General features: G+C 41.7%; 1 protein-coding gene across 9 annotated transcripts in view; it reads right to left on the bottom strand.

The window, feature by feature from the left end:
• LOC104603952 (CMP-sialic acid transporter 1-like) overlaps positions 1-27159 on the bottom strand; it is a 54190-nt gene that overhangs the window by 7203 nt on the left and 19828 nt on the right. For all 9 annotated transcript variants that reach the window (XM_088900896.1, XM_010268133.2, XM_088900897.1 and 6 more), the window contains 2 exons: positions 25026-25212; positions 23254-23331 (listed from right to left, as the gene is read on the bottom strand). In XM_088900896.1, coding sequence (XP_088757022.1) covers positions 23254-23331; positions 25026-25212 — 265 coding nt within the window. The remainder of the gene's footprint in view (positions 1-23253; positions 23332-25025; positions 25213-27159) is intronic.

Raw genomic sequence — 27159 nt, 5'->3', positions numbered from 1 at the left:
TTGGAATGGCCAACACTGAAGATAGAAGATAGGGAGTGGCTGGAAAGGAAATTTAATTTGGAAGAGATAAAGGAGGCGGTATTTTGTTGAGACACAAATAAAGGGAACACAAGTGTACAAGAAAAGGCCACGCCAGCCTTTAAAGAATGTAACTAACAGCCAACCACTAGAACAAACTAAATAACAAACTAGACAAGTGGAGAGTCTGGTATAACAGAATTGTAACAACAGTATATAAATAAGGAAAGGAAGTTGGGAGGGGATTATCGATTTGGGAATACAATCTCTCTCTCTCTCTCTCTCTCTCTCTCTCTCTTATTCAGGAGGCAGGCTCCCTCGAAAGAGTCCCTGAGTTAGGCAGTCCCTAACAAGTTGGTATCAGAGCCAAGATGCCAAGCACAAGGTCATCCGGAATGGATAACAGAGTCGACAACATGGAAGGAGAAATGCAAAGAATATCGGCTAACGTCAAAGAAATCAAAGAAAGCTTTGCATCCTTGCTTGAACAACTGGCATGGGCACCACCTGTGCCGAATCAAGAAGAGCGCAGTGACACCAGTCATCGATGCGGATCAAGAACAACAAGAATCGAGTTTCCCATCTTCGCAGGGGGAGATCCCACATCCTGGCTTTTGCGGACAGAAAGATACTTTGATTACCACGACACACAAGGACCTAATCGTGTTCCATTAGCTTCTGCACACCTGGAAGGAGAGGCGATCGTCTGATACCAGTGGTACCGGTGACAGCACCCAAGAGCCACATGGGCAAACTTCACCGATGCCTTAACCATGCGATTTGGAGTCTCGGCTTTTGAGAACTATGATGAAAGCCTCGCTAAGCTACGACAGACTGGTTCCGTCCAAGATTATCAGATGGCGTTCGAAAGATTAGCTGTGCGCGTGCAAGGCTGGCCAGAAAACGCGCTTGTCGGAAGTTTTGTTGGTGGACTCAGGGAAGAATTGCAGCTGGAGGTAAAAGCCATGCAGCCCACCACCATTCTTGAAGCAGCAACATTAGCTCGACTACATGAAGACAAACTGAATCGGGCAAGAAGGATTAATCGACCTCTGGAAGCTGCGATCAGACCAGGTATACCGAACCCAGAACCAGGTATCTTGGGTAAACCGGAGCCCAGATCAAGAGTAGGAATCACAGGCAAGGACGCCAACTCTGGTTCAGGCCCTGGCTCAGCCAAGAGGTTAACCTGGGCTGAGATGCAAGCTCGATGGGAAAAGGGCCTTTGTTATGCATGTGGAGACAAATTCGGGCCAGGCCATCGCTGTAAGATCCCTCAAGTTTTCTTCCTTCAACCTGAAACGAAATATGTCGAGCAATCAACAGACATTGAAGAGCCAATGGACAACCAAGAATGGGGGCAATGGACAAAGGAATACCTGGAAGTATCCCTGTAAGCCTTGACCGGTCTTGCTTCTTCTCAAACTATGAGAGTAACCAGATTGGTACAAGGGCGCCATGTGTCGGTTCTGATAGACAGTGGCAGCACCCACAATTTCATTACCCAAACATTGGTCAGACAACTAGGGATTCCGGTCCAACCATGTACAACCTTTCGGGTGCACGTAGCTAATGGGAGCAACCTGGTGTGCGACAGTACGTGCACAAAATTAAAGATGAAGATACAAGGACATGAGTTCGAGGTAGATCTGCACCCCCTGGAAATCAGTAGAGCAGATGTAGTTCTCAGAGTCCAATGGTTAAGGCAACTAGGGCCGGTGATATGTGATTGGGCCCGTCTCACCATGGATTTTCAAGTGGGCGTTCACCGGTGCATATTCAAGGGCAGCTGTCCAAGCGTTCAGGACCTATTAGTCTCGCCTCCCTAAGGAAACTGGCAGCAGACCCAGCCCACATCGTTTTAATGCAGATAGACTCCCACGAGAACGGCCCCATTCTAGCCCAAGGAAGCAGATCCGAAGAAGGCCGCACACAACTACAACAGCTACTTCAAAAGTTCTGTGTAATCTTCCAAGAACCTAAGGAACTACCACCGAAACATGCCCATGATCATTGCATTCCATTGCTGCCTGGAACTGCACCCACAAATGTAAGGCCCTATCATTACCCCTATTTTCAGAAACTAGAGATTAAGAGGCAAGTGCGAGATATGCTTCATAGAAAAATTATACAACCCAGCCAAAGCCCATTCTCCTCGCCAGTATTACTTGTGAAAAAGAAGGATGGGACATGGAGGTTTTGTATAGACTATAGGGCTCTGAACAACATTATTGTGAAGGATCGATTTCCCATACCGGTAATCGATGAACTACTAGATGAACTTGACAGGGCCACCATATTCTCTAAACTAGACCTGAGATCGGGATATCATCAAATTTGGGTCCATGAGGGAGACATCCACAAGACTGTCTTTCGTACACATGAAGGGCATTATGAATTTCTGGTTATGCCGTTTGGGTTGACCAATGCGCCAGCTACGTTCCAAGCCCTTATGAATGACATATTTCGACCCCATTTGCGCAAATTTATACTCGTTTTTTTTTTTATTTTTTACTTGTATATAGCGCTACATGGGACGAACACCTAGTACATCTACAAATCACCTTGGAACTGCTAAGGACTCATAAACTCCTTGCAAAGGAGTCAAAATGCGCATTTGGACAGACACAAGTACACTATTTAGGGCACGTGGTCGAAAATGGCATTGTAGCAGCAGACCCAGAAAAGATCTCAAGCATGATAAATTGGCCTCAACCTCAAAATGTTAAGGAGTTACAAGGCTTCTTGGGTTTAACAGGGTACTACCGGCGATTCATTAGAGGGTATGGACTGATTGTTGCCCCCTTGATAAGTTTACTTAAGAAGAATGGGTTCTGCTGGACTAGGGAGGCCCAACAGGCCTTCGAGACACTCAAAACAACTGTCTCATCCCCACCGACGCTCGCACTTCCAGACTTCTCAAAAGACTTCATCATTGAATGTGATGCATCAAGCCAAGGAGTTGGTGCAGTCCTCATGCAAGAAGAAAGGCCACTAGCATTTTTCAGCAAAGCAATGACAGCACAAAAATGGGCCAAATCAGTATACGAACGCGAACTGATAGCAATTGCTCTCGCAGTTCAAAGGTGGCGGCCCTACCTTCTGGGAAGGAGGTTCATCATACGAACTGACCACCAAAGCCTGAAATTTCTGTTGGAGCAGTCTGTACTATCCCCGAAACAGCAGTGATGGATAGCCAAATTACTTGGCTACGATTATGTCATTAAATACAAGGCAGGGCACACTAACAAGGTGGCGGATGCACTGTCACGCCAGCCGCAACTATTTCCATTACTTCTCACGGGCCCAACATGTTCCATCATGGGTCAGCTAAGGGAAGAAGCTGAAAGGCACCCACAACTGAGCAAGCTGCATTCACAGGTCCAAGAGGACCCTACTAGCCACCCAGGGTACACAGTGGAGAATAACTTGCTGCTGTATAAATGCCGAATGGTGATACCACAGGATTCAGCCCATATTCAGCAGCTTCTAGAAGTGTTCCACTCATCCCCAGCAGGAGGACACTCAGGGATCCTGCGCACTTACAAGAGACTAGCCACCCAATTCCACTGGAAAGGCATGCAAAATTCGATCCAAAAATTCATAGCTGAATGCATCATTTGCCAGGAAAATAAGGCGGATACCCAGTCTCCAGCAGGACTGCTACAACCACTCCCAATTCCTACACAAGTGTGGGCAGATATATCCATGGACTTTATAACAGGGCTCCCCCTTTCCTATGGCAAGTCCATCATTCTCGTAGTGGTTGATAGATTCACCAAATACTGCCATTTTCTCCCTCTGTCCCACCCCTTTACAGCCTCCATGGTGGTTGAGATTTTTACTAAGGAGGTGGCACGACTACATGGTACCCCTAACTCTATTGTCTCAGACCGCGACCCTATTTTTATGAGTCATTTCTGGGCAGAACTTTTTCGACTACAGGGAGTGAAACTCTTCAAATCTACCAGCTACCACCCTCAAACAGATGGGCAGACTGAGGTGGTCAACCGGAGTTTGGAAACCTATCTAAGGTGCTATGCAGGGGATAGGCCACGTCAGTGGCTCAAGTGGCTTCATTGGGCAGAATGGTGGTACAATACCACGTATCATAGTGCAGCAGGAATGACTCCCTTCCGGGCTCTATATGGACGGGACCCACCTCCCCTACTCCCATATGAGAAAGGGTCTACAGCAGTAGCAACAGTAGAAGACCAACTCCTCCAGCGAGATAAGGTGTTACAAGATTTCAAATCCCAACTCCATCGAGACCAACAATGGATGGCAGACTCCTACAACAGAAGGCATAGGCCTGTCCAACACCAAATTGGGGTGCAAGTCTTCCTTAAATTACAACCATACAAGCAAGTTTCAGTAGTAGGCCACCGGTGGAACAAACCGAGCCCTAGGTACTTCGGCCCATTTTAGATTGTGGAACGCATTGGGTCGGTGGCATACAGGCTTGACCTCCCAGCAACATCAAAATTACACCCTGTATTCCATGTATCCCTATTGAAGAAATGGCCAAAAACAGGAGCAATAACAACAACCACCCTCCCATCATTCTCGAAAGATGGCCAAGTTCAAACTGAGCCCACTCAGATAACAGATTTTAGGTGGATACGCAAAGGGAATCACATCGAACCAAAGGCATTGGTGGTATGGTCAGGTCTCCCAATTGAGGATGCAACTTGGGAACCTTACTTGGATTTACACAATAGATTCCCACATCTTGACCTTGAGGGCAAAATCGCTTTCAAGGGGGGAGGGACTGTTGAGACACAAATAAAGGGAATACAAGTGTACAAGAAAAGGCCACGCCAGCCTTTAAAGAATGTAACTAACAGCCAACCACTAGAACAAACTAAATAACAAACTAGACAAGTGGAGAGGCTGGTATAACAGAATTGTAACAGCAGTATATAAATAAGGAAAGGAAGTTAGGAGGGGATTATCGATTTGGGAATACAATCTCTCTCTCTCTCTCTCTCTCTCTCATTTAGGAGGCAGCCTCCCTCGAAAGAGTCCCTGAGTTAGGCAGTCCCTAACATATTTTCAATGGATAGATCAAAGGCACCGAGCCCTGATGGTTTTACGATGGCTTTTTATCAAGATTGTTTGGAGTTTCTAAAAGAGGATTTAAGGTTGGTGTTTGATGAATTTCATGCTAGAGGTGTGATTAACCCTGGGCTGAACTCCATATTTATTGCATTGGTACCCAAGAAAAGTGATGCAACCCATCCGAAGGATTACAGGCCGATCAATTTAGTTAATAGCCTCTATAAGATCATCACTAAGGTGCTATCCATTAGAATTAGGAAGGTGCTCCCAGCAATCATAGCAAATACACCCAAGGAGCTTTTGTGAAGGGGAGGTAGATAACAGATCAGATACTTGTAGCAAATGAGAGTCTAGAGGATTTTAAGAGATCCAGGAGAAGAGGGCTGGTTTGCAAATTAGATTTGGAAAAGGCTTATGACTTGGTTGATTGGTCCTTTTTGTTGGAGGTGATGATTAACTTTGGTTTGGAGACATTTGGTGCAAATGGGTGTTGGGGTGTATTAGGAATTGTCACTACTCCATTATGGTGAATGGGACAGTGGTCGACTATTTTCCAGCCCGGAGAGGGATTAGACAAGGAGACCCATTATCCCCTTTCCTATTTATATTGGTTGCAGAAGTGTTGGAGAGATTGATCTCCAAAGAAGATTCTAGGGATTTGATAAGAGGCTGGAGAGTTGGAAGAGAAAACATACCACTCACACACTTGCAGTTTGTAGATGATACAATTTTGTTCTGTGAAGGAGGGGATATCAATAGGATTACAAATCTTAAGCTCACTATACAATTGTTTGAACAAATGTCAAACTTTAAAGTGAATTTTGAGAAAAGTTGTATAGTTGGAGTCAATATGGGAGAAGGGGAATTATGTGAGTGTGCAGACATTTTGGGATGTGTAATATCGAATTGTTCTCTAAACTACCTTGGATTACCATTGGGAGATAACCCTCAGAAAGATGAGTTTTGGGCTCCTGTTGTGGAGAGGTTTGAAAAGAGACTTGCCAACTGGAAGAAAAACTATTTGTCTTTGGGAGGGAGAATCACTCTAATTAGGTCCACACTTGCTAACCTTCCGGTTTACTTTTTGTCAGTATTTAAGGTCCCGGTCAAGGTGGCTAGCAGGTTGGAAAAACTAATGAGAGGGTTTCTATGGGAGCCAGGAGAGGAGAAGAAGGACCATAGGGTTAGGTGGGAGATGGTGTGTAGGAGTATGAAGGAGAGAGGTCTGGGAATTGGGAATATGAGTAGAAATCTAGCACTACTAGGGAAATGGTTGTGGAGATTCTCACTAGAGAGAGAGACTTTGGGTTAAGATAGTGGGTAGTATTCATGGGATGGCAGATAATGGATGGGATTCTGGAATTCTTGCAAGGACTACAAGAGCATCTCCCTAGAAAACTATTCAAGCTATTTTGCCCTTGTTCTCTCCCTGAATAAGGTATGATGTGCACTCAGGTAACATCACTAAATTTTTGGGACATATTTGGGTTGGGGACTCTGCTTTGAAAGATCAATTTCCAGGCCTTTTTGCTATCTCTACTATGAAAAATGAACCAATTTCCTCCTTCCTTGTACCTTCTAGTTCACCTTCTGGTTTTGGTTGGAACCTGGGTTTGAGAAGAGCTATCAGGGACATAGAGTTAATTGTCTTTCAGACTTATTATCCGTTCTGGATGGGGTTTTCCTTGCTCCAACAAAGGCAGATAATAGAATCTGGACTCTCATTCCTTCGGGGTCCTACACTTGTACCTCCTTCTTTAAGGCCTTATTACCCCCCTCTCCTATTGGTTTGTCCTTCCCGGTTAAAGAGGTGTGGTGTCAACCTATTCCTCCTAAGGTTGGGAGTTTTTGTTGGGAAGCCTTCTTGGAAAGAGTTAATACAGGGGATTTACTTCAAAGCAAAAGACCCAATAGATGTTTATCTCCTAACTGGTGTGTCCTCTGTAAATCTGATGGTGAGTTTGGATACCGCTTACTAATTTCTTGTCAGTTTGTTAAAGGTATTTGGGAATGGTTTACTTCTTTGTTTGGGTGCAGGTGGACCCCTCCTTTGAATGTGCAAAGTTTATTCACATCCATGCCTCGCTGGACAACAAAAAGGGCCAAGATCTTGTGGAGATGTGTTAGGGCTGCAGTATGTTGGACTGTTTGGGAGGAGAGAAATTCACGGATTTTCTTAGATAAGGAGAGAAGCTTGGAAGCAATCTTGGAGAGTATCCATGTTAGGGTGATACATTGGTTGAAAACTTTAGAACTGTTTACAGACTTCTCAATTGATCAAATGATAAGAAATTGGAAGGAGATTGCAGATTCAGCTCCGGTGAAGAAGACCTCAAGTTCTTGTTGGACACCTCCACCTCAAGGGTTTACCAAACTGAATTTTGATGGCAGCAGCATGGGTAATTCAGGGCCTTCCGGAATAGGGGGAGTGATAAGAGATGAAAAAGGGAACTTGTTAACTATGTATTCTGGTCCAATTGGGGTGGGCAATTCTCTAAGGGCTGAGATTCTAGGAGCTCTTGAAGGTATCCAAAGGGATAAGGACATGCATATTAAAAAACTGATCATAGAAGGTGATTCTGAAATTGTGGTGAATTGGCTAAAAGAGGATAGCTCTAAGCTCTGGATTTACAACAATGAAAAGAGGAAGTTTAAGTGGCTGACTAAGGACATCGAAGTTCATTGCACATGGATAAAAAGAAACGCAAATTCCTTGGCAGATGGGCTAGCTAGACAAGGGGTGAACAAAAACTCTCTTTTGGGCTGTGTTGTAAGTTTTTCATGGTTTGGGTGTACATTGGTATAGTAGGGAGTTGAGATTCTTTAGCTCCTTTTCTATTAACTTCCTAAGTTCTTAATTATTAATAAAATTTATTGTTATTGATAAAAAAAAAAAAGAGAGAGAGGTTGCTTCTTTTGTTCAACTACTTGTTTTTGGGGTGGAGTTGCCTTTTGAGGGGTCTTGGTATGCTTCTTGATCTCATCAAGTGACATAGGTTTCATAACAATACTCTTTCCATTAAATAGAAAGTAATGTGTTTTCTTTCCCACAATGGTATGCATCCCTATCGTAAATCCATGGTTGGCCTAATAGAATATGTGTAACATTCATAGGAACAATATCATACCAAATATCATCAACATAAGACCCATAGGAAATAGAAACAAGAGCTCTTTGTTCTACCTTAAGTGTCATTTTGTTTAACTAGGCAATTTTGTATGGTTGAGGATGAGGTTGTGCAACTAGATTGAGCCTTTCAACAGTTGCTGCGGAAACCACATTCATGTTGCTACCACCATCAATTATTATCTTTCAAAGATTGTCTCCGCTCTTGACAAAGGTGAGGAACATTTTTGTACGAAGCCAATCTTCTTTTTTTTCTTCTTTAGAGGATGCTAAAATACATCTAACAACTCCAACAAGATTGATGTCATCTTCTTCATGTTCAGACCCAGTGTACTCTTCTTCATCAAGGCCTCGTCATCTTCCACTTGTCCTTCCTTCTCACACCTTATGTGTAGATTTTTATTGGGGCATTGAAATGCATAGTGGCCCTTTCTACCACACTTGAAACAAGTATTTTCTGTTGTTCCCCTTTTATTAGTATCAACCATGATATTCTTCCCCTTGTTGTCATCTCCTTGATACTTGGAACCATCAGACCTTATTGGAACAGTATTATGAGATGTAGGTTGTTGACAGATGTTGTACACATGTTTAGTACCGCAAGGGTACTTTTGTAATTTTCTTCATATTTTATGTTGTACGACCAGCCTAGTGTAAATAATAACATACTGCACACGCTTGGAAGATTCTTTTGGGCTCTCAGTCCTCTCGCCTCTCCTCTCTTTCTCTTCTCTTCTTTTGTTCAACATGGTATCAGAGCAAGTCGTCCAGGCCTGAAGGGTGATGTCAAGCAAATCTGATATGTTCATCTTCCAATGTCAAGCAGTCAGTCTCTTCATCTCCCATCTGTATCCATCTGCTGTTCGACCTTAAGCAAGAAGATGCCTGCCTGACTTTTCATCTTCTAGCATAGAAAAGAGTTCTGGTTTATAGAGAGTTTTTCTATCTGATGCTCAAAGAAGTCTGCCTGACTTTTCATCTTCCAGCGTAGAGAAAGTTCTGGTTTATAGAGAGGCTATCATCTGATGTTCAAGAAGGTATTATCTACTATTAATCTACTGTTCGGGTGCCCTGGTATTCAACTGAAATTTTTTTTTTGTGTTTCTGTGCACCCATTGATGGACTGTTGATGCCCTAATATTCGACTGAGGTATTCTTTTTTGTGTTACTGCTGTTCGGCTACCCTGTTGATGGACTGAAGTAGCTCTTTCTTTTACTTTGATCTCATTGACTGTTCGGCTGCCCTGAAGTTGGCACTGTTCCAGGTCTGCCGATTAGGTGTGTGGTGAACTTCACCTTGCTCCTTCCATTCTGTTGTGGGGTCGTATGATCTCTGTAAAACCGTAGGTCATACAGACCTGTTTATGTGCTGCAACAGCAGTGTTTGCCTTTTGGATTCCTGTAAAACCGTAGGTCATACAGACCTTGTTTACGTGCTGCAACAGCAGTGTTTGTTCTTGGATCCCTATGAAACCATAGGTCATAAGGACCTGTTTGTGTGCTGCAATAGCAGTCTTTTTAGTGGACTGAAGGTCAGGAAGTGCCTGGTGCCTTCTGTAACAACTCTGTGAGGCAGTGCTCCTTCTTTGGGTGCTGTTTTTTTTAAACCTGAAGTCATGAGTGGTGAAGATTCAGCCACATCTGGAGTTTCTTCAATGCTGAATGGAATGAGTGGGGGTGGTGACCTATCCTTTCCTATGGCTGTTGTTCCTCTTGATGGTTTAAATTACCTAGAGTGGTCAAGAGGGATCAAGTTATACATCAGTGCAAGGGGAGAGAGGCTAATATTAATGGGAGAATTAAAGAAGCACACTCTGGGAGTGCTGAATATGATAGATGGAATCGGGAGAACAGTATGGTTATGTCTTGGCTCTTGGTCTCCATGCATCCTCAAATAAGGAAGAATTTTATGTGGGCTGAAACTGCAAATGAGATTTGGGAACAAGCAAAATCTACATATTCAGAATTGCGACACTATGCCAAGATCTATCAACTGTAGGCAGAATCGTCTACTTGTAGACAGGGGGAGAGGTGTTTATCAGTATATTACTCTGACTTGACTTCTGTCTGGAAGGAGTTGGACCATTACCAGAATGTGGATTGGAAGTGTGACGAGGATGCAAAATTGTACAAGAAACTTGTCTCCCAGCAAAGATTGTTTGCCTTCTTACTTGGTCTAAATCCTATGTATGAATCTATCAGAGTACAGATTCTCATTTCTAAGGATCTTCCATCAGTTTAGGAAGTTTATGCTCTTGTACAATCTGAAGAGAACAGAAGGAATTTGATGAACAGCCCTTGTGGGGATGCAGTTGTGTTGGCAGCAAAAGGGGGTGTCTCTACTAGTGTGAGATCTTCTTCCAGGAAAGGAGATCTCCAGAAAAAAACGGAAGATAAGGACAAATTGTGGTGCACTCATTGCCAGAAACCCCGACACACCAGAGATACCTATTGGGATCTTCATGGGAAACCAAAATGGGCTCAATGTGACTCAGACACATCTCTTTGGATCTGACCCGAGGGAGGATATTATGAATTCCTTCCGTGACCATTTAGAGCTCTATGGTAGAGCAATTCGTCAGATGGATGCTCCTCCCTCAACCTCATTTGCATCTACGTCAGGTAACTCTGCCACAGCTTTCCATGTTGCTTCTCACACCCTTGACTCTCCATGGATCATTGATTCTGGAGCATCAAAACACATGACTGGTACGTCCTCTTACTTTCAAACCTATCACCTTCTTTCTGGAAGAGACAAGGTGAGACTAGCTGATGGATCATACACTTCCATAGCTGGTCAAGGAACCATCTCTCTTTCCCTTGGCCTTACCCTCTCTGATGTCCTACATGTTCCAAAATTTCCCATTAATTTGTTCTCTGTTAGTAGTGTTACTAATTCCTTAAACTGCTCAGTGACCTTTTTCCCTTCTCATTGTGTGATTCAGGATCTGGCCTCGGGGAGGACGATTGGTAGGGGACGTATGGTTGATGGACTTTACATGCTGGAGATAAGGCTGGTCTTCATGTTACAGATGAAAGGAATGGTAGGATCCATCGTATGGATGCCAAAACTGTTGCGGAATGGGTGGGCGAATTTAAAAAATTTCCTACCTTTCTTCCAACTGGGAATCACATTCCCTGATTTTATAATCAAAATTCAAGGATCCCACTTGAACCAAACTAGACCAAATTTGAACCAAAAGAGAAGGGAGGGATTATACCTGATCCAGAGAAGCAGTATCTCCCAAAGTTGGTGTTCACGCCCAAAGAAGATCCCAAGATCATCTCCCACTGAAGATGACACAGTGATGATGGAGCCGAACCAGCAGTGTTCGTCCCACGAACTAGGTTCTTCTGAAGAACTTGATGAAAGACTGTGAGCACCACACGAACAATCAAGAACCTTTCTTGATTTTCTCTAACTGAGAACTCAAATTGGCAGAAAAGGTGGCGGCGGTTGCTGGAGGAGAATGCTGGAGAAGAAGGTGGCGAACTGCTATTTTCTTCTCTAGGGTTATCTGAGATCTTATCTCAAGAATGCAGGATGTTCTGCTAAAAACCCTTAGGGTTTGAATTCAAGTAATTCGAATTAAGGTTTTCCTCCTCTTTCTTAATGATTAAGAAAACCTCCTAATCATATTAGGAGTTGCCCTTATCCAAATTTGTATTTGGATTAGGACTCCTCTTAATCTTATCTGCAGATTAGATCAGCTTTTGGGCTTAACCTAATCTCAGATCCGCCCCTTTAAGTGACTGATCAAATCAGCCCAGATCGAAATGGGCTTTAGGCTCAATATGTATTAAGTGCTCAATAGTCTTCCAAACTGCTGCCCAGTTGGGCTTCTTTGTATGGCGTGGGACCCAAGCATTGATCTACACATCAGCCACATGGGTTCGGCCCAGCCTCTGTAACAAGGCCTAGCCGAATTCACTGGAAAGCCCAGTGAACCCCCTGAGCCCATCACATAGACCCTATGTGCCCAACACTTACACTAAGTGGTCCCTGGGCCAAGCCATCTTATAAAAACCCAGGGACTGTGAGCAGATGCAAGATTAGCCCATCAGGTATTATCCTAAATGGCCTTACACTTAACCTCTCAGCCCATAATGATCAAGCACTACCTGACAAGAGATGACCTCTCCCTCGGCTGCAAGGAACAGTATTGCACTCTCTACTCAGAAAGAGTGCATCCCCGATCATTACCTTTGTCCGACAAAGGGGCTGATCCCGTCACTATGATCACCCACTCAAATGAATTCTCAGACTGTCCCAACATACCCAGGTTTTGACCCCCGCTAAGGATCTCACTGATTGGCATATCAAAGACAGCCCAATCCGACACCTAGTGCAGTACCATAATCGGGTCTAGGGGTCAGGTGTAACTTTCCAGTTTTGCCTATCAATCTCCAAGGTCCAGGGCAATACTAGAAATCTGGTCCGGTTCAAGGGTTCAAGTAATCCTACATTGCGTGTGCCTTGGGTCTCACCCTGGTGGCTGAGACAAGCCACCCCAACAGTTGGCAGCACACCAGTCTCAGCCTTGGCAGGATAAATCTCCTCAGACTTATCCAACGGTTGTGAACATTTAAAACTAACGCAAGTCTCATTAAGTGTCCAGTTTTAGGGTCTTACACAGAAGCATACCACACAACATGAATCAAACATGTACTTTATTTATTTACATTAAATATCAAAAATACATTAAACTTATTGAAGCTAAGGGCATACAAAACTGTCTAACAACAGAGTCTATGAGTCAGTCCTGTAAGAGTCAAGTTTATTTATGGCATTGTCGCCTTGGTCATTTGTCTTTTGAGTCTTTAAAAGTTTTATTTCCAGAACTGTTTAAGTCAATGCCCGTTTCAGATTTCTCTTGTCAAACGTGTCAGTTAAGTAAACATTGTAGAATTCATTTTCTTCAAAAAAATAGTAAATTTGAATTTCCTTATCACATTGTTCATTCTGATGTATGGGGCCCTGTTACTATACCATCTGAGAGTGGTTACAAGTATTTTATTACCCTCATTGATGATTATTCTAGATATACTTGGGTTTATCCTATGTGAACCAGGGAGGAAGTACCAAAAATTATCCAAGATTTTCAGCGGATGGTCTTCACTCAATTTTAGACTGAAATCCAAATTTTTCAGTCAGACAATGCGAAAGAGTTTTTTCATAGTGATCTCACGGAGTTCTTTGCTTCGCGTGGTTCACTTCACCGTAGCTCTTGTGCCCGAACACCACAACAAAATGGTGTGGCTGAACGGAAGAACCGACATCTCCTTGAAGTGGCTCAGGGTTTACTACTCCATATGAATGTCCCCAAATGTTTTTGGCTTGAGGTTGTTCTTTGTTCTACCTACCTCATTAACCGTATGCCCTTCTTCCCATTCCTCCTCGTGTATTTGGTTGTCGGTGCTTTGTCCAAAATCTGTCTCCCACCCGTGGGAAATTGGATTCTCGTGCTATTCCTTGCATATTCCTTGGTTACTCCTTCACTCAAAAGGGATACTGTTGTTTTGATCATGTTTCTCGGAAATTCTATGTCTCCATGGATGTTTCTTCTTTGAGGATGAGCCTTTCTTTCCTGTTTCTCCTCAAGGGGAGTGTAGGCATGAGAAGAAACTGGTTCAGCTCCCTTTTCTTCCTGATCCTCCGCCTTTTCGTGTCTTCTTTCGTCGTCGCAAAGGCCAACCAAATTCAAGAGCTGTGGAGAATCTAGAAGTTGTACCTCCAGTGCCATCAAACTCCTCGGAGGAGGATCATACCCACTCAGGTAACTTGGCTCCCAATGATGTTCCTGATTCTATTGAAATTGATACCTCTGTTGCTAATGACCTTGACCTTCCTATTGCTCACAGGAAAGGTGTTAGATTGTGCACCACGAAACATACCATTTCCAACTTTGTTTCCTATGAGAACATTTCGTGCTTTCCTTACCTCTATTGACAGTGTCCCTATCCCCAAGAATGTGGCAGAAGCTCTTTCGGTACCTGAATGGACAGATGCCATGAAGGAAGAAATTAATGCCCTTCATAAAAATGGCACATGGGAACTTGTAGATCTTCCTAAGGGAAAAGATCCAGTTGGATGTAAATGGGTGTTCACTGTCAAGCATAGGGCTGAAGGAACGGTGAAGAGGTATAAAGCTCGCTTAGTGGCAAAGGGGTTTTACTCAAGTGTACGGAGTTGATTATGCATAAACTTTTGCCCCTTTTGCCAAGATGAACTCCATTAGAGTTCTTTTCTCTCTTGCTGCTAATCTGGATTGGGATCTACATCAGCTTGACATCAAGAATGCATTCTTGAATGGTGATCTTGAAGAGGAAGTTTACATGATTCAACCCCCTGGTTTCTTGACTCAAGGCAATGAACAGAAAGTGTGCAAGTTGAAGAAGTCTTTATACGGGCTGAAACAATCACCAAGAGCTTGGTTCAGCAGAAAGAATACAAGCAATGTCAATCAAATCACACACTGTTTGTGAAAAGAGGAGAAGGTAAAATGGCTGCTTTAATAGTATATGCGGATGACATAATTGTTACTAGTGACTGGAAGGATGAAATCCAGAGGTTGAAGGGTTTCCTTGTCACTCAGTTTGAAGTGAAGGATCTAGGACCTCCTAGATACTTCCTTGGAATTGAAGTTGCCCGATCAAAAAGGGGTATCTTCATTTCCCAAAGGAAATGTCCTAGATTTATTTCAGGACACTGGAAAGATGGGAGTGAAGCCAGTTGACTCTCCCATTGACCCCAACTATAAATTAGGTGACAATCAAGGTGGACCTCTCAAGGATGTGAAACAGTTTCAGAGGCTTGTAGGGAGATTGTTATATCTTTCTATGACTCGCCCAGACATTGCTTATGTTGTTGGTGTCCTCAGTCAGTTCATGCATGCACCTAGGTCCACTCATCTTGAAGCAGTAGAAAGAATCCTCCGATATCTAAAAAAGTTTCCTGGTGCTGGCTTGTTATTTCAAAGGCACGGGCATTTGAAAGTTGAAGTTTATACAGATGCAGATTGAGCTGGATCTCAAAGTGATAGAAAGTCTACTAGTGGCTACTGCACCCTTATAGGAGGGAACCTTGTTACATGCAGGAGTAAAAAGCAAAATGTGGTGGCTAGATCCAGTGCTGAAATTGAATATCATGCAATGGCTCACGGAGTAGCTGAAGGTATGTGGATAAAGAATCTGTTGAGTGAGTTGGGTTTCCCAGTGGACAAGCCTATGACTCTATTCTGTGATAACAAAGCAGCTATAAACATTGCTGCTAACCCAGTGCTACATGATAGAACAAAACACATCGAAGTTGACAAGCATTTTATCAGAGAGAAAGTCATCACAGGTGAAGTATGTACTCCCTATGTCAACTCTGAGAACCAACTTGTAGACATCTTTACAAAAGGGCTACACCATTCCAAACATCATGATCTCTGTGACAAGTTGGGCATGATTGATATCTATGCCCCAACTTGAGGGGGAGTGTTGACAGATGTTGTTGTACACATGTTTAGTACCGCAAGGGTACTTTTGTAATTTTCTTCATATTTTATGTTGTACGACCAGCCTAGTATAAATAATAACATACTGCACACGCCTGGAGGATTCTTTTGGGCTCTCAGTCCTCTCGCCTCTCCTCTTCTCTTGTTCAACATAGGTCTAATGGCCCTACCCTCATCTAAACTCTTTATGTGTTGCTGCCTCCCCAGCTTGAATGCCAAACCTCCTACTACTCACTTGCTTCAAGCTCTTCTCTATTTTAAGAGCCACCTAAAAAGCATCATCTACATCATAAACTTGTGCAGCCATCATTTCCCTTTGAATATCAGCCCTTAAACCATTCCAAAATCGGGCTAATTTTTGCTTCTCACTTTCTGTAGACTGACGTCTAATAGTAAGCTCATCAAACTTTTGCATGTACTTAGACACAAATAAGCTGCCTTGCCTCAATGTCATCATCTCATCATGAAGGGCATGTTGGAAGTCATTAGGAAAACATTTCTCCTCCAAGTAATGCTTCATATCTTTCTAATGGGTGATAGGACACTTACCCATATTCTGTAATCTGTTTTCCACACTCCATTCTTTTGCATGGTCTACAAGTTTAAGTTTAGCAAATTTAACCCGTCTCTCATCTGATATATCAAACCAATCAAAGTATTCCTCGAGTTCTGTCAACCAATTGGAGAAAGCTTGTGGATTGATATCACCTCTAAAACTATGAACTTCATCTTCACTTTACTAGTAATATCATCCTGATAGTCATCGATATTAGTCTTAGAATGCTCCATCAACTCATCATATAAATCATTTAAAGTACCTTGAGTTTGTAGAGTTCGAGACCTTGGGGGCTTGATGGCAATCCTTAATGGGTGGTTCACATGTTGACCAGCAAGGTTATTGGTGTTAGAACCCTTTGCTTCAGCTCCTCCATGTGGAACACCAGTGCTGTTTTTCTTTCTTGGTCTTCCATCAACACTTTGACTTGAGCTTCTAGGGTGTCTACTTGATTAACAAATGCAAGAAACAACTCTTCTTTAGCTTGTTCACTTAATCTTCCTCTCATGTTTTTTCCATGGTAATGAGCCATTTGAAACTTGATGCTCTGATACTAAACTGATGCAGTAGGGATAGAACAAACTATCAAATGACAGAAAGAGAGAGGAAGAGAGAGAGAGAGAGAGAGAGGGTAGATGATGAGAAAAGGGAGAGAAATCCCAAAGAATCACTCAAGGGTTTGTAGGAATCACTCCATACAGCAAGAGAGCTCTAAAGAAATCTTCATTCATTCATTCATTCATTTATTAGCTTCAAAAGGAAGAGAATACATCTATTTATAGAGTGACTTGTGTGGCCCAGAATACTGTTCACCATAATTACGAAAAATGCTACTCATTGTCTTGTGCATCAAGAAGCACAATAACTTTCTATCTACTAATGCAAATAAACTGAAAATTGAAAGACAAGCCCTACTAAGCTAGAGGAACAAGATGTTATAGCCCAGGCCCCCACAGGACCAGTTAAAATGACGAAAATACCTGGACCATCTCAGTCCAAGTCCCAAGAGTCTTCCCCATGCCAAATCAGAACCTATTTGCTGGCTTTCTTCTTGCAAGAACGGGTCTTATAATGCTTGGACCAATGCCCATCATTTGCTCTCCACTAGAAAAAGGCTTCCTTAAGCTTAACTTTGATAGAAGTAGTTTGGAAACCCTGGACCTTCAGGTATAGGAGGGGAGAGACTCTGTTCTGGGCACAACTGTAAAATAGATCTCTGGAGGGGAGAGACGAGTTTTTGTCTCACATTGACTTTGTTGTATTGTATAAGATGCAAATCAGTCCTCAAATATTAGGTGTAAATTTGTAGATTAGAAGAAAAAGAAGAAGAGAAGTAAGAGCAACAATACAAGAGAAGAAGATGGCGAAAAGAGAAGGAAGAAGAAGAAGAAATCGAATTCCCTCTCCTTTCTCCTCTAACCCTTTTTTTATTAAGAATAAAAGTTAGAGTAATGACAAGTATGCCCTTAAGTGGGTGGCCAGCTAGGCAATAACATAAAGAGATTAAACAAAAAAAGAAATAACAGGCCCATTATGAGAGGCCCATTAGCCAACAATAAAAGAAAAGATATTACAAGAGAAGATACTAGGTCCCATTCGGCCCAGTCTCTTTACACTCCCCCTCAAGTTGAGCATAGATGTCAATCATGCCCAGCTTGCTTATATAGTGTGTCATTTTCCCTCTTGGAACTCCCTTGGTCAAGATATCAGCCAATTGCTCGTCTGATGTGATGAATGGCAAACAAACTTCTCCTGAGGAAACTCTTTCCCTTATAAAATGTCTATCAACCTCAATGTGCTTAGTTCTGTCATGTTGAACAGGATTATGTGCAATGTTGATAGCCGCTTGGTTGTCACAGTAGAGCATCATTGGCTTCTCGTAGTCAACGCCCAATTCTTCTAGAAGGGATCGTAGCCATAGTAATTCTAACACACCATGTGCCATTGCCCTGTATTTTGCTTCAGCTGAGGATCTACCAACTACAGACTGTTTCTTACTCCTCCATGACACAATGTTCCCAACGACCAGAGCACAATAACCTAAGGTGGATCTCCTATCATCAATACACCCTACCCAATCAACATCAATGAAAGCTTCTAGCTTCATGTGTCCATGTTTAGCAAACAGAATACCTTTCCCTGGAGTACCTTTCAAGTAACACAGAACCCTTTCTGCAGCAGCTAAATGAGTATCTCTGGGAGAATGCATAAATTGACTAATAACACTTACTGCATAGGAAATATCTGGCCGAGTCATGCAAGGATATAACAACTTCCAAAGCAGTCTCTGAAACACCCCCTTATCAAATAAAAGCTCACCATTTGTAGCAGAAAGCTTATGATTAGGATCAATAGGAGTGGAGATTGGTTTAGCTCCAAGTTTACCAGTCTCAACAAGGAGGTCAAGGACATATTTACGCTGAGAAATGAAGATACCATCCTTAGATCTAGCAACTTCAATGCCCAAAAAATACCGAAGATCTCCCAAATCCTTGATCTCAAATTCAGAGTTGAGAAACCTTTTTAGTTTACTGACCTCATGAGTGTCATTACCCGTGACCACAATATCATCAACATAAACTATCAAGAAGGTCACCAGAGAGCCATTTCTCTTCAAGAACAGGGTATGATCAGATTGAGTTTGTATGTAGCCAAAGGAGACAAGAGCAGCCCTAAACCTCTCAAACCAAGCCCGAGGAGACTGTTTGAGACCATAAATAGATTTCTGCAGTTTACACACCTTGCCTTGCATTTCCTTCCCATACACCCCTAGAGGCAAAAACATATAGACTTCTTCATGCAGGTCGCCATTCAAGAAGGCATTTTTAACATCAAACTGGTGTAGGGGCCAATCAAAAGTAGCGGCTAGAGATAACAAAACCCTGACTGAGGTCATCTTAGCGACTGGAGCAAATGTCTCAAGATAGTTAATGCCATACATTTGAGTGTAGCCCTTAGCAACCAACCTAGCCTTAAACCTCTCAATAGAGCCATCAGAGTGATATTTAATGGTGAACACCCATTTACAACCCACTGGTTCCTTTCCTTCAGGCAAGTCAACAATATCCCAAGTATGGTTCTTATGCAAAGCATCCAATTCAGCCATCATAGCATCCCTCCATTCAGGTTGAGATAAGGCTTCCGGTACGGACCTGGGTATCACATGGGAAGAAACAAGTGCAAGAAAAGAGTAGTAGGAAGGAGAGAGAAGGCTGTAAGACAGGTGTTTGGAGATACAATGGGTTGTACATTTCCGCTTGCCCTTGCGGAGAGCAATAAGAAGGTCAAGGTTTGGGAAAGTTGTAGATGGGTCAGAAGAAGGCTGACCTGTTACCTCAAGAATGATGGGAGGAGCAAGAGGCTCTTCTGAAGGAGTGGAAACAACCTGCCCATGTCTGAATCTCTGCCTTTGGTACCACCTTTGGAGAACAGGAGGAGGAGGAATTATAGGAGAATGAGGTGGAGGAGGAATAGGAATATCGGAGGTAGGTCCAGTGGTAGAAGTGGACACCTCATGATAGGACTCAAGAGAAATGGGAAGAGGAATAGCTGGAGACATAGCAAAGGGCTCAACAGATTTCTCCCCCTCAGGAGGAATGCTAAAGAAAGGAGTCAACTCAGCAAAAGTGACATCCCGAGATACAAAACGGGTGCCACGAACTGGATCAAAGCAGCAATATCCTTCTGTGTGGAAGCATATCCTAGAAAAACACATTTATGAGCCTTAGGTTCAAACTTGTGCCTTTGATGACTGTGAATATGCACATAGCAAGTGCACCCAAAAACACAAAGAGGAAGAGAAAAGATATCCTCACCCGGGAGGGCATACGGTTGATAAAAAAAGTAGCAGTAAGAACAGCATCTCCCCAAAATTTTATAGGAACATGGGATGCAAACAAGAGGGATCTGGCAACTTCAACCACATGTTTGTTCTTCCTTTCCGCCACCCCCGTTTTGTTGTGGAGTGTAAGAACAAGAACTTTGATGAATAACCCCAAAAGTTTCAAGATAGGTGGAGATGGTTCTCTCAAAATACTCCTTAGCATTATCAGAACGGAATATTTTAATACGTGTTAAACTGTGTGAGGATGAGTTCATGAAATTTTTGCACAATAGTTGGTACTTCATCCCTGGATTTCATGAGATAAATCCAAGTGTAGCGCAAATAGTCATCAATAAAAAGGATAAAGTACCTGTAACCCCCCATAGTTGGCAAATAATATGGCCCCCACACGTCAAAGTGAACAATATGGAAAGGAGAAAGAGATCTTTTATTGCTTACTGAATAGGAATGTCTACAATGCTTTGCCAGTTCACACGACTCACAATGAAGACTCGATAAAGACACTCCCTTAAACATATCTGGAAACAAATGACTCAAAGCAGAAAATGACAATTGACCAAATCGAAAGTGACATAACAAAATTTTGTTAACAGAGACTCTGACAAAACTGACTCTAAGGCAACTCCATGAGGTAGTCCCAAAGCTCGATCCGGTGTGTCCAGCAAGTATATTCCATTCGCCTCATGGCCACTCCCAATCATCCTCTGAGATTGCAGGTCCTGAAAAACACAATGAGTGGGAAAGAAGGTTATGCTGCAATTCATGGATTTAGTTAAGCTGCTAACAGATAAAAGGTTTATGTTAAGTTTAGGGACATGAAGGACAGATGATAAATAAAGGGTGTCAGAGGCCTTTATATCTCCTTTACCAGAGATGGGAGCAAGAGACCCATCAGCAAGGGATAATTTCTCTTTGCTAGAGAGAAGGTGGTATGAATAGAAGAGATTAGACAGGCTGGTCATATAGTCTGATGCACCGGAATCAATAAACAAAGGGATTTTATGATTACCTGAAACTGAAGCATGATTTGCAGAAGCACGAATACCTGAGTGAGCAAATGCTGATGAAGATGATGTGTTGTTGGAAGGGTGAGATGAAGAAACCATAGCTTCCAAGTGATTTAGGAGCCTCCCATACTTTTCAAAATCCGCCTTCATTGCTGCCAACTGCTCAATGGTTGATTTCTCTTCACTCTCCTTATTTCCTCCTTCAGGTACTGTAGCAACATTAGCTGTCTTAGGCTTTCCTACCTGACTGCCCTTCTTAGAGCTGTTGTTATTCTTAAACCTATCAGGGAGAAGCTCAGGATGAAGCTTCCAGCAAGTGTCCTTTGTATGCCTCGGTTTCTTGCAATATTCACATATCTGCTCCTTTTTCTCAGTAGGACCCTTTGGCTTTATTCCAGCATGTGCAAAGTGTTCTGTAGGTGGACCTTGCAACTGAACCTGCCGCCTACTCTCCTCACTACTTATCATAGCATATGCCTGTGAAAGAGTAACCTCATCTCTGGCTAGGATATTTTGCCTGATGATGTCAAACTCAGGGTTGAGTCCAGTGAGAAATTCAAACACCTCTCCACCAACTTCCTATACATTTCAGCATCATTCTTACTCTCCCATACAACTGTTTCCATAACATCAATTTCTTCCATAGGGATTTCAGTATAGAGTAGTAGATTGCTACACTCTTCTCCCCCTATCTTAGGTTCTTCACATCACTTTTCAACTTATATACTCTGTCTACATTCAATTTCTGTGAATAGGTCTCAGTAACACTGTCCCATATCTCCTTAGCTAAAGACATCCAAAGATAGTGTTGACTTATATGGGGTTGCATAGAATTGACCAACCATCCTATGACAGTATAGTTCTCTTGCATCCATTTTTCAAATTCAGGGTCTGTCTCTTCGGGTTTCACTTTACTACCTGTGAGATACCCGAGTTTTCCTCTACTACATACATAAGTTCTTATAGACTGTGCCCAAGCAAGATAATTTGTCCCATCTAGCTTAATTGTGGTTATACCAGTCAAAACGGAATCTACCGAGCCAAGGCCTGAAACCGGCACTTACTTGAACTCACTTCCGTATGGCTCCATTAATCAAACAAAAATCAAAGAACCAGAAATTTTGTCTGTATAAACTTACTTGAAGTCAAACCAGAACCCAGATGCTTGAAAACTAGGGTTTTACTCCATCCAGCTGTTGGGGAGAAAGAGAGAAGATGCAGTCGCTCCTACCAGACCTTCCCAATCTCTTCCAAACCTGAACCGCCCTCCTTTAGGAGTCACAAGACACCTCCCAAGCACAAACCGCCACACCCAAGCTTCACCTTTACCTGTACCTTCGAAAATCTCTAATCGGCTAGGGTTTTGGGCAGCAACAGAACAGCACCGCTTCTTGGCAATATCCAGCCAGATTTAAACTCTCCAAACCCTCTACCAACTAGGCTAGAGATCCTCTGTACTATAGAGAACCTATCTCTCCATACACTCTCTTAACCTAAGGGTGTATGGGAAAAGAAGAAAAGGAAAAAGGAAGAAATAGACCTGGCTTTGATACCAAGATGCAAATCAGTCCTCAAATATTAGGTGTAAATTTGTAGATTAGAAGAAAAAGAAGAAGAGAAGTAAGAGCAGCAATACAAGAGAAGAAGATGGCGAAAAGAGAAGGAAGAAGAAGAAATCGAATCCTCTCTCCTTTCTCCTCTAACCCTTTTTTTTATTAAGAATTTAAAGTTAGAGTAATGACAAGTATGCCCTTAAGTGGGCGGCCAGCTAGGCAGTAACATAAAAGAGATTAAACAAAAAAAAAGAAATAGCAGGCCCATTAGCCAACAATAAAAGAAAAGACATTACAAGAGAAGATACTAGGGCCCATTCGGCCCAGTCTTTTTACAGTATACTTTCTGTATCTATCTTTACCTTTATATTTTTAATGAAATTGCTGAAGTTATGATAAAAAAAAGGACAAAAAGGTGGATTCCGCCATTATCTGACTAGATTGATTAAAACCATAGGTTGAGCTACTTGTGTTTAAGAAACCATATAGTGAGAGAAATGTGACAGTTAAAAATAGCAATATGAGGTAGATAAAAAGAATTTTTTAAGGAATTTACAACTATTGAATCATGAAATTTTTTTTTACCTGCAATGTAGGCTTGAAATTGAAGAGGTATACAGATAAAATCATTGTCAGTAGCATAGCCATTGATGTGGAGTATACCTGAAACCCCCCAAAAAGATAATAGTAGATGAATCAAATTGTTTATAACAGCACTGGCAGGAAAAGGGAAAGACTTATTTCTTTGGTTTTCAAGATAGGTTAGAACAGCAGTCATTGGTTAAATCTATGTGGCAAAAGAAAAATGCCTTTCTCAGACAGAGCTATAGATTTTTCCCAATCAATATCAATAAGCAAACCCTATGTAGACACAAGGTGTCAGACAATATCATTGCAGGAAATATGAACAGCTGTATGTAAAGAGAGATGCAATTAAACCAAGAGGGAGGTAGCCAAGGCTAGCTACCTCCTGGGTGTGTAAAATTGTGTTTTGTATTTTCCTTGCAGTAATAAGATGAACAACAGCTATTCATAAGAAAAAAGATCAGCAGAACAGAATGACAAAACAGGATTAATGTAGCCAACCCAAAGGATATAGGTTAAGTAGTAAAAAATTATTTAAGCACTCAAAATTTAACAATGGATATGGCACTAAACAGAACAGAATGGCAAAATAGGATTCATGTAGCCAACCCCATATAGATAGGACAAGGCTTAGATGATGATGACGATGAAGTCATTTCTTACTGCTTCAGCCCATGTCCTTTTTGGTCTTCCCTTGGCTCTTCTAGATCCTTCCACTTGCAATAGATCATAGAAGTTCCTACACTAAGATGGTGTTTGGTTCCATTGCTGCTTATCAAATAATCGGCACCAGCTCAGTGCTACATAGGCGTTTCTCCCCAATGGATCTTAAAATTTTGTTTGGTTAAGCTGTTTATCAAGAATACATTTTTCTCGGGTTATGTAAGAGCTATCAATTGGGGTTTCCCCCAATGGTAAGGCATTTTTTCACTGTTTGGCACATGTGGCGCCTAATGGCACCTAGTTGTCAAAAATGCTAATAAACATTTCTCAATAACTTTTCTTGTTTTTCAATAAAAGTGCCTTACAAAATGTTTATGAGATAAACGGCAACAGAACTAAACAGCCCCTAAAACACTCAAAATGTTATTTCCTGTGTTTTTTTTTTCAGGTCAAATTTGGGGGTGCTTAAAAATAAGTGCTTATTCGAATAAGCACTTATTTGGGCTGGGACCACATCAATAAGCACTTATTTGTGTTTGGGAAATAAGCCCAAAATAAGTGATTATTCTCAGAATAAGCACTTATTTGAGAAGCCCAAACTTTGGGCTTATTTTTTAAGTGCTTGTTCAACAAGTATTTATTTCCTTTCTGGCCTATCTTGGCTCACCACGTCATTTTAAAACTACCTATACTACCCCTATTTAAAATAAGTGCTCATTAGAATAAGCACTTGTTTTTAAGCACTTATTTTTCAAATAAGCACTTTCAAACTTGGCCTTAACCAATTTCTTGTGATAGCATTATTCCTTTGTAAATTTGAGGAGGGTGGTTTTTTTTGGGGGGTGATGGTGTTTCAATTTGTACATCTTCTCATGTGCATCCTTCCCCTTTTTTGCACTAAAACTTATCCTTAAAAAGAACCTCTAACAACTGATTTCATATGGACAACAGCAACCATGATACATGTCAATATTTTATTCCTTGATTAGGCCATAGAAAAAAGAGAAATGTTGTATTGACATGTTCCTAGTGTGAATGGCCCATACTATGGGTGCATGACGCAAATACCTGGACACGAAACATTACAAGAAAAGAGAGTAACAACTAACCTTAACAATATTATCTGCATACTTCATTAACCAAGACACTAGCAAACCAGTAGACCCTAGATTTAATACCACCAACCATGTAGTAATACTATAACCATCCAACAGGCGTTGCCACCATGGTCCCTTCTCAAATCCACCTCTGAAATCGTCCAGGAGAAGTCGTGCCATGTTGAAGATTGCACCAAACCTGAAAAAAGTATTGTCTATGAGAATAATCAACATAAGCCTTAAAAGCTTCTGACAATATGCATACTAGTCATGTCAATAACGTTCACTTAGCAAATGTTCTAGAGATGTAAATAAAACTATAAACTTGTTTTAATTTTTCTTGTGACAGAAGGTAACATGTATATATTGTCTTGCAAGGACCCAAAGTTCTATCCAGAACCAAAAGAAAAAAGAAAAATCATGTGGGAAGAGAAATGCTGTTATACCCCGAATATGCAACACATCAGCAGTGCAATCCATCTCCCTCCCTAAGAATCCATCAAATATTAACTGCAGTGCTGACCAAAACTTCATAAATCTCATTTAAGAGTTGAACTAGATGCTATGGCTGTTGTCCCTAAGTGTTTTGATGATAAAGACATCAAGTTCTAGTGCTTCCAATTTGTGTTTATTTCTTTTTAGGACTTAATGTAATCATTTGCAAGAAGTGCACACAAAATGGGCTTAATTGACTGACCTCAGTTTGACCAAGACCTTAGAGACCAATAATTAAATGGCTAGGATTTCCCCAAACACTATACTGAGCTTAAGTGTGAAATCCTAAATGTGGAGGCCTAAGGAGTCAACTCCCAAATATTTGGAGCCACCTACTTGAAGTTTCTAAGGTGGGACATAGTCATTAGCCGACTGCCCATAAGGTAGTAGCCAACCCAAGACTGGTATCAGTGAGTTGACTACCCATGAGGCAGTAGTCGACTACCCGTGACCGTGTCAGTTGAGTCTGGTGTTACAAGGTCAGTAGTTGACTATTGTAACAGAGGTATTCAACTATATCTAACAGCCGAGAACTTGATACACTTAGTAGTCAACTACCAAGAGGTAATAGTCAGCTACCAAAGAGACGATTCTCTTCCAAGTAGTAGTCAACTACCAAAACCCAGCACTCAACTACCTACTCATAGAATTGAAGCAGTCAACTACTTCACAACGAACAAGAAATTTTTGACTATTTGAAGGCTCAACGACTCTTTTCTTCTTCTGGTAAGCCTTCAATCTTCTCTGTATCGTTCCAATTTAATCAGATGTCTCCGAAGAGACTTCTGGTAAGCCTTCAATCTTGTTAGGAGCAAACTCTAAACATTTATACAAATGGTTTAATCCCTTCCCAACAGATCTGTAACAGTCACAAGCTCTCTAACCATTATCCATGCTATATATACATAAGCTTGAGATGAAAATCTCAAAGAAGTGAATTGAGTTATGTAGTGAAAAGAGAAAAAAGAGAAATAGCAAGAAAGCAACTTTATTTGAAGAGATTCTGAGCTAAAAGAGTTTTTATCCTTAGAGGAGGAAAAGCTTTAAAAAGCTAATTTGTACCTCATTGATTCTCTCCAAAAATATTAAGTCTCTTCAAGGGCATTTAGCCCATATTTGTTTATGCCCATTCTTGAATTTGAATAGTTTGTTTTGTATTTCATATCTTCCTAGTAAGAGGCATTATTTTTGTGATTTAAACTATTTATATCTATTGTAATTGTTTAGCTAATAATATCTAGCTGATGGTTGTTGAGTGTTCAAAGATTGAACACTGGAAAGGTTGGGATAGCACCAGTAAGTCTATATAGTTAAAGATTTTGTTGGCACCTGGGAAGTGTAATTGTTGCCACTTGGGAAGTCCAACTAGTTGTAAAGGTTTTGCTAGCGCCTAGGAAATCCAGTTGAATTAGTGGAAATTCTCAAGTGGTATGCCTGGGGAGAGGACATAGGCCTGGGTTGGCCGAACCTCTATAAATCTTGTGTATTCTCTTGATTGTTTGCAGTTCTTTAAGTTTATTTATGTTAATTATTCACACTGCTATAATTTATCACACAAGCACTTTACATTACTGCTCTCTATTATCTGTATAACTTTTAGCTTTTGAACTTTAGAAAGCTTTAGTTGGGGGAAATCAATAGAACCCAATTC

This window comes from Nelumbo nucifera, chromosome 3 (assembly GCF_055504915.1).
Source record: "Nelumbo nucifera cultivar China Antique chromosome 3, China Antique-T2T, whole genome shotgun sequence".
NCBI classification, from domain to species: Eukaryota; Viridiplantae; Streptophyta; class Magnoliopsida; order Proteales; family Nelumbonaceae; genus Nelumbo; species Nelumbo nucifera.
Note: the sequence above shows the minus strand (reverse complement) of the source record. Positions and strands in the feature narration are given on the sequence as shown.